This window comes from Carex rostrata, chromosome 4, assembly GCF_964058835.1.
Source record: "Carex rostrata chromosome 4, lpCarRost1.2, whole genome shotgun sequence".
NCBI classification, from domain to species: Eukaryota; Viridiplantae; Streptophyta; class Magnoliopsida; order Poales; family Cyperaceae; genus Carex; species Carex rostrata.
This window is the reverse complement of record NC_135921.1, coordinates 14822437-14836074: the sequence shown is the minus strand read 5'-3', so window position 1 is coordinate 14836074 and position 13638 is coordinate 14822437. Positions and strand designations below refer to the sequence as shown.

Here is a 13638-nt window from a genome sequence, read left to right as displayed (position 1 = left end):
CGATGTATAATTGATAAAACATCAAAGTGTACATGACAATTTCTTAACTATGGAATATATAAAAGTAGATTACATGAGAAAACTAAGAAATAGATAGGAGAGAGATCTAAATTTGCTCATGGATACTTTACAAAAGTTAGAAGATGAATTCTAGATAAATCATTTTGTTTTGACCATTTCCCTTCTTCAAGCTGGGAGGGGCTCCTCCAAGACTGTAAATTTATGAACCAAACTTAGTCAACAATCACATAAAGACAAGTTCCATTACTTGCATTGCTCATCCCTTGAAAATGTTAATTGATATTTGTTGTGCCATGAAAAAGGACAATGAAGTAAAAGAGAAAATGAAAAATCAAAGCAAGAAAAAGGATGCAAGGATTTATTGGTTTTATTAATAGGCTTATTTGTTGGGGGAGCTTCAGCTTAAGAATCATAAACTAGAGTATTACTGTCTTTACTACTAAAATTTTGTTCCTACGCACAAACCAAACCAATCCAATTTTGGTACAAGTTTGTCTAACTAAAATAACCCAGTTCTAATTTGCTTCATTTTTAATTTGGTGGAAATTAATGAAATCCACAGGATGATATTAAACGAGGATGGCAAGAAGACCCTTCTTGTCCCTTTTGTGGAGAAGTTGAAACAACTGATCACTTATTTGTGCAGTGTACTTTTGTTAATACTATCTGGCAGTGGATTGGTTCACATAATAATTTCTTTTTTTCTGGTACCACTATGGATGATATTTGGGTTCTAAATGCTTGTATACCATTAAAACACTTCCCATTAGTAGAATTTGTTAGAGGTGCTGTTCTTTGGATTATATGGTTAGCAAGAAATAAGATTTGTTTTCAAGACACTTGTATTCCATCTTTAAAATCAGTAGGCTCTAAAATTATTTCCCTTGTCAGCTTTTGGTGTAACCACACCAACACAGGTTCTCTCCTCCATTTATCTCTTATTCTGCCTATGGACACTAATGAACTATCTTCTCAGGATCTGCTGCCCCTGATGTCAGAGGGAGAGGTCAATCTTTTAGAGGAGCATGTAGACCACGTGGAGCTGGTAGGGGAACCCACCCCAGAGATACCAGCCGTTTCAATCCCTATGCATGGTATAATCCAGGATACACGGGCTGATATTTCACTTCCTTGAACACAAGATCCAAAGAAGTCTGAAGATTTTATATTTTGTTTAGATGATAGTATATGCTAATTTCTACTTATGGCTGTTTTGTATTAGGACTTAACATTCCTTTGTTTAGCAATGCTTTTTGTAAACATGCTATAAGCTCTAGTTGTTTGGAGCTTTTTTAGCATTTGACAGTTATGGTTTCTAATGAAATCGGTGGGTTGCACCCACTTTCTCAAAAAAAAAAAAAAAATGAAATCCACAGGAACAATTTTAAATCAGCTCCTGAACGGTCTCAAAATTACTTTATCTCTAATTCAAATAAAATTGAACAAATTAAATGTGTTAATGGATTATTCAACCTATGTTCGCACTGAAAGGAATGGACCATACCTGTATTGACAAGTTCTCTCGCGTCGGCTCGGATCGAAGGAGGGGTAGTGATGCGTCGGACAACTTCTGAACAGAGAGAGAAAGAGGAGCCACGTGGAGAAACCGAGAGAGCGGAGCGGTGGTGATGTGCTGGTAAGAGGAGCAATGGGGCTTTGAGAGAGAAGCACGACGTGGTTTTCAGAGTGGGATGCGATAGAGAGAGAGAGAGGCGACGAGGAGGAGAGCAAGTGGGCAACCCTAGCAAGGGGTTGGTGTTGAGGTTCGGCAGGAGCAAGCTCTAAACGTTACGCATACATTCTCTCTTAGACCAAGCTACCTCGCAAAGTGCATATTGGTGAATAAGATATTTCGTGAAAATCAAAGAATGCATCCAGAAGTCCATTGGTGTTTAGGGTGAAAGAGAGGCGGAGGAAGGGTGAAAGGAAGGCAAAGGGGACGAAGGGAAGGGTACATGAGATATCAATTTTCTAATTTTATTTGTTCAATTGAAAGGGTAATTTTGGAAATATTAAAATACATTTTTTATACAGTACTTTTCAGATTAATTTTAATCAAATATGTATATTAGATGTATAGTTGTGGCAATTTTATAATTTTCTTGTTTTTGGAGTGGCAAATAACTAATTAAATGTTTTAGGGTGGCAAATAACTAATTTTCAAGTTTTGGAGTGGCAAATAAAATTTTTTCCCAAATATCAAATGTGTGTTTGTAATGTAGTGGTTAGAATTTCACATTGAAGTCATAGAGACTTAGTTTCAATTTCCACCTTATCATACATTAAATTTGTTCAGGAAAGTATTTGTTCAGCAAATTGGGGTGTTTTCAAATAACAACATGTATTTTTCTTCAGAACAACATATATTGGCAATGGTCTTCTCCAATTCAACATGACGTATTAGAGATGATAGTACTACATCTGAGAACAGAAATGACAAAATGAAAAATTAGCAATTGTTTTCTAATCCTGGTTGAGTACGTGGTGGTGGCTAAATAAGCTATAAACAGAAACAAAAAGAAAAAAAATAAAAATAAAAATAACATTCATGTTAACATTTTGTGTGATAACCATTTGCCACCAAATTACGTGCATGAATATATGCTAACTTGTCAAGATAATTTATGGACATTTTAAATAAAAATAAAAAAAAAAGGTTCTCAACGGAGTAAAGAAGATGTTAACATATCTGCTATTATTCGCACCCATTTTTTGTGCTGAAAGGCATCCATATCTGCTATTATTCACACCCGCCTTGCTATTCTAATCGGATCCATCTGATCTAAAGAAGATGGGAGCATGGGGTCACGTTAAATGACCGATTGAAATATAGGGGTATAGGGTGTTTTTAATCTTAACACTTGATTTAGAACTCTTATCTCAGACTCAGATCAAATTAGAATAACCCTCAATACCATACCAAGGAATGAAAAGTAGCAGCAAAAAATCCCTTGAAGCCTTGAACGTCAATGTATAATTTTCTGTGGATCCAAGAAACTTCTTTTTTCTATTTAATTCCTCATTTGTTCACATAAAACCTTGCAATTTGCAAGCTTGCATCAAACCATTTTTCTTACAATTGCAGCTACACATGATGCAAATTCCAAGTATCATAAGGGCATATATACAAAAATGGTCTTCAAGATATGCATTTCACGATTTCCTAATTAATGTTATACAGGGATTATACCGGGTCTGCCTCAGTATATCAATTAACTGATTCAGGTGGTGACTGTGGGGTACCATATGAGTCATATTTTCAAATGCCAGTATCTGGAAAAGATCAACCATGGTATTCCATTGAACAAGGACCAATACACTTCACCATAATTTCAACTGAGAAAACATGGACTCCAAATTCTGCACAGGTAAGTGTACCAATTTTTTATTTTGAGTTGGATAATTCTAGTGTTCAACCAAATTTTAAGTTACATTCTATCTTACAATAGATTTTAAATAATAACAGTTGATTCTTACCAGTGAAAAACATATTTCCAATAATATCAAATTGACTATCTTTCATATAAAATTTTTTGTTGGACAATGTCATTAATTAGTCTAAAAATCTTTGATCTTTCATCAATCTAGACATTCAATGCAGTCAATTTCTTTCCATCTCATCAAGTAAAATGACAAAAATGTCCCTTTCTAAAATAAAAAAAATAAAATTTATATATCTTTCAAATTTAAATTTCAGCTATTGAATGTATATTAAGACAGGTTGTATCTTAAAATTTGAATGCATACTAGAATCACCTTATAACTTCTTTAGAAATTCTTCTATTCATTTGACTTATTGAATTTGAATGTGATACTTTCTTAACAGTATAAATGGATAGAAGCTTATTTCCTGTCAGTAAACCGAACAAGGACGCCTTGGTTGATTTTTGCTGGGTAAGCTGAATTTATCTTGATTGCTGTGAACTTAAATAGTTAATTTCGAGCACCTATTTGTGTGTATGCATTTGACTAATTGATACAAGTATATTGAGGTTTAATTATTTAGTCTTTACTTTATGAAGGCATAGACCTATGTATTCATCTACGCAGAGTGTGACTCCAAATGTTGACATCAACTTTCGTGATTCTATAGAACCTCTCTTACTAAAATATAAGGTATTTGGTCACTTGAAGTTTTTCTTTTATCAAATTTTTATGGAATATTCACTTATTCATAGTAAACACATCATGCATTAAATTATATATACAACAATATATACAATTGATGAAATAATGAAATCTTAACTTATGATTTTATTTCGAACAAAAAAAAGAACCTTGTAAGGTGTATTGATACAGTTCATGGTCAGAATCTTCTTAGTAAAATTATAGTATTTACCATAGTGCCCTCTATAAATTGAAATATAGGTAGATTTGGTGTTATTTGGCCATGTGCATAACTATGAAAGAACTTGCACAATATACCAAGATGAGTGCAAAGACATGCCGAGAAAGGACAACATTGGAATTGACACTTACTATAACAGCAATTACACAGCACCAATTCATGTCATAGTAGGAATGGCCGGATTTTCCTTGGATAGTTTCCCAATCAATGTGAGTCTTCTCTATGCTCTGCTCTCTTATTCTTCTTTTCTTTACTTTACTATTGTTACTTGTTTGGGCAAAGGAGACAAGTATGTACTGAGAAATAAATATTCTACTCAATCAGGTAAACAGCTGGAGTTTGGCAAGGATTTCTGAATTTGGTTTTGCGCGCGCGAGTACCACAAGGAATAATTTACAATTTGAGGTCAGTGTTGACAGGGGTGCAAACGGATCGGATAGTGATAATGGTAGTAAAACCATATCCGTATCCATCTTTATTTTTTGGATACGGATCGGATATTAGATGGATATGGATACAGATATCCGCTTTTTGTAATGGTGAATTACATAAATTTTTTCATAATATGTATATATGGTGTATATCTACTATTTGGATACGGATAATTTAAATTTAAAATTATATCTGTATTCGTATCCGCACGGATATTTGGATATCTGTATCTAATTTTTGGATTCGGATCCGGACGGATAATATCCGACCCGTTTGCACCCCTAAGTGTTGATATTTGGATGGGTTGATATCATGTTCAATTCTGGCACCAAACCGATACACCAGACCAAGAAACTGAAATATATATGAATTGGCTCTGCTCCAACTTAGTACAAATTTTAAAACATACATACCAGACTTCTAATATGAAAAGCTGAGACCTCATTGCTAAAAGAAAAACTACTTGTTTCTTTGGGTCTTGAATTTCAGTAATTAATGTTGTATTTGCTCCTCTCATTTTTTTTTTCCCCTTTTAATTCATTTTCCAGTTTGTGAATTCAACTACAATGCAAGTTCGCGATAAATTTCAGATTGTAAAGCAGGTTTCAACTTAGAGTGTTATTGTTGAACTGGAGAATATCTAAGAGAGCAACTAGCATTTTTGTTGCCATTTTCTTTAAAATAGAATAAAAGAAGGCTGCTATTTTTAATATTGAGGGTGAAGAATTTTTTGTTCTGTACCGATTTTGTTATTTAAAGCATTTTTACATATGTTAAACCAAGTGCTTAATTAATATGCTGGTAAATAAGGAATTTGAGAACAAATAGAATCTTTTTTTTTTTTGACAAACAGTGGGGTATACCCACTGATTTCATTGAAAATGAAACCATTCAACAGAGAACTGGTACACAGCCGTTGTTCCAGTTTAAGACCAAATAATACAGGAGTTGCAAAACAGATGGTACAGAAACATCGTTTAGATCTGTTTCACTGTTTGCGGTGCGTCACTGAAATGAATCAATCTTTTAGAAGAGCCCCCAAAACTGTCTGATCAAAAAGAGTGAGCTAATTTGACGAATCAGGAACTGTAATCTCTGAGAAGCAAGCCTGTTTCCCCCCTTTTCAGGAAAAGTATTTGTAATGTGATATGTTCACTTGACAGTTCCATTTGACAGATATCTGTTTAACTTGTCAAATTTTGCCGAGGCAAATCCTGAATATTCCATCCTCCCCTGATAAGCGACACGCAAACCCGGCACTTTGTCTTTGTAATTCTCGATAAACCTCTCCTCAAACCGTTTCTCAGAAATGCACAGCAAGGTATACAAGCTCGGTTTCCCATTCCATAACCCCCTTTCAATGAGCACCTCCATGACTGCACAACGCGGGATTATTCTCTTCTCCAGACTTACTGTGAGAAGAGCTACTCTTTTCACAACCATAGCCGAATCCCAATTAAATGTATCCTTGAACAACCCCATCATCTTCTTAATCTTATCATCAGAGAGCAGCATACAGGTAGGCTGCCTTGAAAAGGCCGAGAGTACATCATCCTCAGACAATCCAAAGCTCTTGTAAAGCTGCAATTTTCTCTCCCATGTAGTCTTCTTGGTTGCAACCATTACAACTAACCCACTAACAAAGATGGTGGAGTCAGGATTCATTCCTAGGCCCTTGAGCTTATTCAAGGTTTCTCTGATAACAGTAACTGGCGGCGACAAAACTAAAGGATTGGTTACAAACATTTGACCAATTCTGTTGGCCAGAACACCAAATGCTTTCAATTCACTAACAACCGGCAGGACAGTTTTCTGAATGTCGTTTCTAAGAAGCCACGGGCCGCGTTGGCAAGCCTTGAGGACAAGTGACTTGGATCCAAGTAGCCACTCAAGGTGTAGCATATTGGGTCTGATGCGAGAGTTGAGGCCAGTGGAGAGGAGTTTGGGGTCGCGGCAGATGAGATTGATGAGTTGAGCGTGAGTGTAGCCGTAGCTGAGGAAGAAGTCTAGCTTGGGCTCGATCCTTTTCTGTGGTTCGGCGGTGAGAAACCAAGGGCTCGTGCGCATTATTCTTTGAGCTTGAAGAAAGGGAATTGATGGAGGCCGGAGGGTTCGGTGGTTGGGGTGAAGTGAAGATAAGTGGGGATTGGATGGTGAAGGCGGAGCATTGTCGCCTCAGCCCGCTCAGCTAGTCAGCCCTCAGCTCAGGATAAGTGCGGTGCGGATTCCTTTTCTTCGGCTTTTTCGGATTTCACTATCCCCAAAATAACAGACTTTTAGAATTGGGTAAATTGTGAGATTGCCACTGCAAAACCTTGAAATTGTGAGATTGCCACTACAAACTTCAAAATTGTGAAAATGCCACTATAAAACTTCTAAAATTGTGAAAATACCATTTATAATGTATTCTTACACCATTAATCTTGTTAAAAAATAAAAATGAAAGTATTGACTAAAATACCCTCACTCAAGCAACACAAACCATCCCAAATCCATCTGCCTCCTCTCTTCTCTTTCACGCGAGAAAGTGCGATAGAGAGATGGGAGGTTGGAGACAGAGTGGTAGCCAGCCTCCAGGGTTCCGATTCAGCCCCACAGACGAGGAGCTTGTTCTCTACTACCTTAAGCCCAAGGTTTGCGGTCACCGCCTTTCTCCACACATGATCGCCGATGTCGACATGTACAAATCCGAGCCCTGGGATCTCCCCGGTACTTCCTTTCTTCTCTTTTTTTTGTCAGGTTTTCCATAATCTAGTTGCTTGTTTGTTAAGCGCTATAATCCCCTGGTGCCTTTTAGTTGAAAAGTTGTGTACATTACACCTAAGAAGAAATATGCCATCTGATGATCAGTGTTCCTATTTTCGCTAATTAAACCCCTGTATAATTTATACTCTGAATCCATTGATGTAGGTAGATTTCTCTATTATACGAACTCTCAACAATTCTGTTAATTAGTACAGTGTACTCTTCATTTTGAACTACAGAAAGTTACAATTCATATTTTCATATGCATGTATAATCAGGTTAATCCAGGTAGAAAATCCTTCTTTTTTATTCAATATAGACATAAACCTTCTTTTGATGTTCACTGGATCAGAAAGTTGAACTTGAAACATTTTGATTATTAAAGCCTTTTGCTTACAAACAACCAAGTTGGTATAATAATGAAAAAAAAATCAATAATCAACACTACGAGAAAAACATATCAACTGTTTGGTTTTATTCGGTTATGTGCAAAATTATAATTTGACGCATATTAATTGTCATTTTCAATGTCTGTTGCAGATTAATGTGGTTGGAGATTTCAGGGTCAATCAGCCAATGCCTCCATTTGTTGATGTTTCTTCGTTCTCACAAGGGAGTGCTTGGTGTGGATTTGACAATTTGGAGATGAGTTCACAGTTTGAGAGCGAATTTAGCATTCCGGAGGCAAATTCACAGTTTCAGAGTGGACATAGCAATGTGGAGACTGGAGACGACTTCGAATTTTGAGCAGTCTGATTTTACTCAATTGCAACCTGCTCAAAACCCTGAGGTTTAAACTCTATTCGATACCGATTATATTTGTAGTTTTCCAGTTTGAAAATCAATAAACTTCTTAGAGATAACAGTTTATTTAGTTTGCCTTTTCGTTCCTTTGTATGATGAAATGGCAGTTAATTATGTGTTCTTTTCTCACTGTATTCTATATATACAGGCCTCGGTTTTCACTGAAGCAGATGTAAGAGTCCACAACGGGATGCCATCTTGTGTTGATGTCAATGCTTCTCATGTCTCAAAAGAAAGAGCCTGGTATGGCTATAGCAACAGTTTTGCTGCACAGCCTTCCTCCACATCAATAAATGAAGAAGAAGAGTTCTTGGAAATCAATGATTTTCCTGAGTTTGATTCTATTATGCAGAGCATTGGCAATGGGGATGCACCTGATGCTGTTGAAGGGGCGTTTGACATGGCATATTTTGACGCTCCTCAATTGTTGCCTGAGATACAACAGCAGCAGCAGCCACTTCATGATCCTTTCTGAAATAAACATCGAGGGGAGGTGTCGACTTAGATGCCCGTGAAATAACAACCAGACTGTACTGGTAGTCTGTTGGGTTGTGTTCTTGTGTCTTTTTGTTAATTGGGGGGGGGAATTGAATCTCATATATGATATTATAATGAAAACAACCTGTATGCCTCAATGCTAGCCTCTTTAAGAGAATTGCATATGAAAATTTCTGAATTTGCTGTAGTTCAGCAGTATAGTTATAGATGCACGTTTATCTTGCCTTTTCTATCACAATGTTTATATTTTGATGAATTAGTCTGTGTTATGAATTTCACTTTAGGTCTTTAGCTATTGATTGTAATTTATGATAATTAAGTGAGTGACATTTGTGTTTAATAAATGTAAGTTCCTCTATATTGCCTCATACATTAAGCTCATGTTCAACAGCTCAATGGTTGAACAACAGCCTTCAAGGCAGTGCATGTATCTGGCATCTGGATTGAATAATGTAAAGGTTAGAAGCTTCACATTAAGCTTCATTGACAATAATCTGGATTGTCAATGATGGTGTTGTTTTTTTGTAATTTCAATGCATGCAAAGAAATCTTTCAAATGGATTATTGTTTTTCATATTGAATGTTGCATTTGTATGCTTTCGTATGTGTAACATATGCTTATATTTATTGAAAATATTTTTGCACTGGTATATGATGCTTATATGAGCCAAATATGAACTCAACATGGTTGGTACCAATTTTAACAAAAAAAAAAAAAAATGAGTACATCCCATATGCATGACAAGTTTCGAAATAATTGCGAGTAAATATATCAATCTAATAAATAAGCACTTCAATTAGGCACATTGTAAACAAACAGACTACAAAATAATTTAAACATCTACACATCATTTCAGTTATACATTATTCATTACATCGTGAAGTCAACCAGTATGACCAAAATAAGCAAGCATTCTATTATTTTAAGCATATGACATTCATTTCATTACATTATAAAAGTACCTAAAGTACTAATCTTGACCAATTATCCCCGAGAATGCAAAAATCAATTAACCCAGACAAGGGTTGAGCTTTGAATATAACTGCGTATAGCAAAACAAATAGCACAATTACTTGAAATAACAAAGTTGGCCAGAATATAACAGGCTTCAATTAAGCTTAATTCTATCAAGTAAAAATCAAGCATAATCCAAACAAGCATATAACAGATTTCAATCAAGCATAATCCAAACAGATTTACACTACTATAAGTTTCACACATAACAATAAAAATTTCACCCATAACAGTACAAATTTCACACAAATCCACAACATGAAAGTTCTCTGACCTAGCTCCAGATTGAACTAGCTCCAACTCCCTTTCCATTTCAAGGTTAAACTGAAGTTCTCTGGTGTTTGTAAGTTCCAGCTCCAATTGGCGCTGTCTTTTGTCTCCTAGCCATTATTTCTCTTTAAGTTTTGATCTTATCCCCTACATTGTGTTTTTAATTTCAAATTAGCATGGATAATTTCGGCAAGAAATCCCACATGGAAAAACATCTCGGCTAATTGATGAACCAAAAGTGCAAATATTTCAAACCAATCTTCCACAGATACGTTAGCTTCCTTCCAAAATCACCTATGATGGAGAGGGAGAGAGAGAGACTTGCATGGTGCTCTTTTGATTCCTTGCAAGGCGGAGGAGAGACGACCACTGGCACAGGCCGAGGTGAGGCTAACGCGAGACCGAGGGAGAGAAGTATGATAGGAGACAGAGCAACGAAGAGTATGTGAGAGATCGACGGATAGCGTGCGAGAGAGAGAGAGAGAGAGATAGAGGGGCGAAGGGTGGTCTGAGCGTTGATCCGAATTGCCTAGACTGATCGCCGGTTCTGGATGTATCGCACAAATGAGATTAGAAGAAGAGGCATTTTAGAACTGGAGGCATGCATTGGTAAAATAAACTAATTGTATAAAGGGCATAATTGGAAATAGAGAAATATGTATATCAAAATAGTATAAGAATAACGTATAATGGCATTTTCACAAATTAATCAAGTTTAGAATGATATTTTCTCAATTTCCAAATTTGAAGTGGCATTCTCCCAATTTCAAAGTTTTTGAGTGGCATTTTCACAATTTTCCCTTTAGAATTATACTGCATATACCGATTTTTTTTTAAAATACCAAAAAAATAAATTATTTTATTAAAAATAATCAGGTTTTGAGTGAAATTTTAAAAATACCCAGGCCGCAGATTTTTTTTGCCCTCCGGAATTTTTATTCCGGGCCGCGGAAAAAATTTGCGCCCCGAATTTTTTTATTCCGAGCGCAGATTTTTTCTGCGGCCCGGATTTTTTTTTTTTTTTTTTAGAGTTTGGAGTTTGGAGAAAAAAATATCTATGGTTTGATTTTTTTTTATAAACTCATTTTTTTTAATAATATGTGTGTGTATATAATATAATATATGTATAATATATGTATATGTATATGTATATAGAGGAGGGTTCAAATGCCTTCATTTTTTGTGCCTCCATCATGCCTTCATTTTTAAAAGCTTTAATAACTCAAAATTTAAATCTTAAAATTCAAAATAAAACCGTTGGATATGAACTACATCACTTTATCTATGCATGTGTAAAAAATTATGGCATTTCAACTTTGTTTTGGTTGTCATCTTGAACTTGTAAAAATGTATACTAATGTAGATAATTTCTAGACGTTGATTTTTTAACTTATTGATTCAAATAAAAATAAAATAAAAATGTGATAATTTTTTATGGGCACATAGAGAAAATAACATAGATCATATCTAACGGTTTTATTTTGACATTTAAGTTCTAAACTTTGAGTTATTTAAGTTTTTAAAAATGGAGGCATGATGGAAGCACAAAAAATGGAGGCATTTGAACCCTCCTCATATATATATATGTACATATATTATATATACATGTACATATATGGGCTGTGGCTAATTTGCTGCCGGCAGCATTTCTGCCGGCAGTGCTGCCACCGTTTTTTCTATTTTTTGATGTTCAAACGACAAATCTAAACCGTTAGATGTTTAATCTATATTATAATCTACTTGGAGACCAAATTTTACATTTTTTGGAATTTTTTTACTATATATTAAGCTGGTTTGAAAACTGCTGATTTCAATGCTGCAGAAATTTACTGAAATCAGCGGTTTTCAAACCAGCTTAATATATAGTAAAAAAATTCCAAAAAATGTAAAATTTGGTCTCCAAGTAGATTATAATATAGATTAAACATCTAACGGTTTGGATTTGTTGTTTGGACATCACACGGCTAAATATAGCCCCGGCAGCACCTCTGCCGAAATGCTGCCAGCAGCAATTTAGACAGACCCTACATATATGTACATGTATATATAATATATGTAGAGTAATGCTATCCTACTTCACGAATTAAACTGCCTGTTTTAATTCACGTTTCTGACCCTCCGATCTGAGATTTGCGGAAATGGACGTCTCCAATACATGTTATTTGACCCTCCAATCTGCTTCAAAAATCGTACATGATCGGATCTAATATTTGAACGGTAATTTTGCAGCACTACTTAGTAGGGTTTTGAATTTGTTTGTTTGACCCCTCATCTGGCATTTATTTTTCCTTGTATTATTTATGGGATGAGAATCCTTTTAATCCAGTGTTTGTAGCAGCTGAATTCAATTACTGGACTTGAGCAAACAAAAAAAGAAGAAGCATTGCATTAAAGAAAAGAAATGATGAAAGCATTGCATTAATTTGTTTGTTTCAATTAATGCACTGGGATACTAGAGGCAATTTAGTGTGTATAATTCTATCCAATTTTAACTAAACAATGTGGTGTTGCAAAAGAAAGGGCTTTCCAATCAGTACAACTCTAAAGGTTCCGACTTACCCCTCTCCTGCTGTTTATTGTGCCGAGGTTTTTTGTTGTATCGAAAATTGCTGATCCTGAGGGCATGGAGTGGTACTACGCCAAAGTAATTCATATAAACTCCTCATTTTAGGTCAATTTGGTGTTTTATATGCATTAATTATATAACTATAATTATTATTTTGGAAATGCAGCCCTGTGTTTAGTTAGAATTGGTGTTTGATTGGTTGATGTATGTTCATTTAATAGAAGTATATATATTATTTTATCAGGAGAGATGATAATTGGGCCTTCAAAAGCTCTATTTATGGATGAAATATCAACCGGATTAGACAGCTCCACAACGTACCAATACCAAATAGTCTCATGCCTTCAGCAGTTTTGCGTGTCCGATCTGTTCATTCATGGGCTTAGTTTCTGATCCTCCAATTTTGAGTAGAGTGACCTAAATTAGTTAGATGATATGAACGTAGAAAAACACAGCCAGTACTCTTAGGACAGAGCTAACTGAAAAAAAGTCGAGTTCGCTAGTTTGAACTTTGACTAGACCTTTTGCTGATGAGGAGAGTGGTGTTCAAACTTCAAAAGCTGGCAGAATTTTACTAATATGATGAGGTCGATTTATAAGACATGTTGTTGTTCTTTTTATTTAGTGATAGACTATGTCATTTTGTTTGGAATATGCCTTGTTCTCTTCATTTTGTTAGACTATGTATTGTATTTTGTGTATTCAAGAAATTAAGGAGTGGCTTCTGAATTATTTTATGTACTGTGCTTGTTAATTTAGTGCGTATTGGTATTTGTACTGTCTTCTGTTTTTGCTTGGTGCAACAAATTCTTGTAGGAACAACATGACTTAGCAACTCTAATTTATTATTGCAACATGCTGTCTTCATCGTGTAAAGGTAAAGATATTTGATACTATAAGAAAGAGCAAGCATTTTATAATTAGTACCATGTACCAAAC

At 35.2% G+C, this 13638-nt stretch overlaps 3 protein-coding genes across 3 annotated transcripts; 2 read left to right on the top strand and 1 right to left on the bottom strand.

The window, feature by feature from the left end:
* Positions 1-3266: 3266 nt before the first annotated feature.
* On the top strand, positions 3267-5563 carry LOC144552733 (putative inactive purple acid phosphatase 27). Its single transcript, XM_078300726.1, has 6 exons — positions 3267-3389; positions 3848-3915; positions 4044-4137; positions 4390-4578; positions 4694-4774; positions 5350-5563. Exons 1-6 carry the CDS (start codon positions 3285-3287, stop codon positions 5413-5415), a joined length of 603 nt encoding a protein of 200 aa, XP_078156852.1. The 5' UTR covers positions 3267-3284; the 3' UTR covers positions 5416-5563.
* A 390-nt stretch (positions 5564-5953) lies between these two features.
* Positions 5954-6868, bottom strand: LOC144553283 (uncharacterized). Its single transcript, XM_078301380.1, has one exon. It carries the CDS (start codon positions 6866-6868, stop codon positions 5954-5956), a length of 915 nt encoding a protein of 304 aa, XP_078157506.1.
* Positions 6869-7855: 987 nt separating this feature from the next.
* On the top strand, positions 7856-9216 carry LOC144552647 (uncharacterized). Its single transcript, XM_078300636.1, has 2 exons — positions 7856-8336; positions 8499-9216. Exons 1-2 carry the CDS (start codon positions 8262-8264, stop codon positions 8823-8825), a joined length of 402 nt encoding a protein of 133 aa, XP_078156762.1. The 5' UTR covers positions 7856-8261; the 3' UTR covers positions 8826-9216.
* The last annotated feature ends 4422 nt before the right edge of the window (positions 9217-13638 follow it).

What these genes read in the sequence shown, in the direction of transcription:
- LOC144552647 (XM_078300636.1), top strand. Translation starts at nt 8,262, where the DNA reads ATGTGGAGACTGGAGACGACTTCGAATTTTGAGCAGTCTGATTTTACT. An exon ending in AACCTGCTCAAAACCCTGAG is followed by an intron (nt 8,337 to 8,498) that starts GTTTAAACTCTA and finishes CTATATATACAG; the next exon opens with GCCTCGGTTTTCACTGAAGC.
- LOC144552733 (XM_078300726.1), top strand. Translation starts at nt 3,285, where the DNA reads ATGCCAGTATCTGGAAAAGATCAACCATGGTATTCCATTGAACAAGGA. An exon ending in GGACTCCAAATTCTGCACAG is followed by an intron (nt 3,390 to 3,847) that starts GTAAGTGTACCA and finishes CTTTCTTAACAG; the next exon opens with TATAAATGGATAGAAGCTTA. An exon ending in CCTTGGTTGATTTTTGCTGG is followed by an intron (nt 3,916 to 4,043) that starts GTAAGCTGAATT and finishes TACTTTATGAAG; the next exon opens with GCATAGACCTATGTATTCAT.
- LOC144553283 (XM_078301380.1), bottom strand. Translation starts at nt 6,868, where the DNA reads ATGCGCACGAGCCCTTGGTTTCTCACCGCCGAACCACAGAAAAGGATC.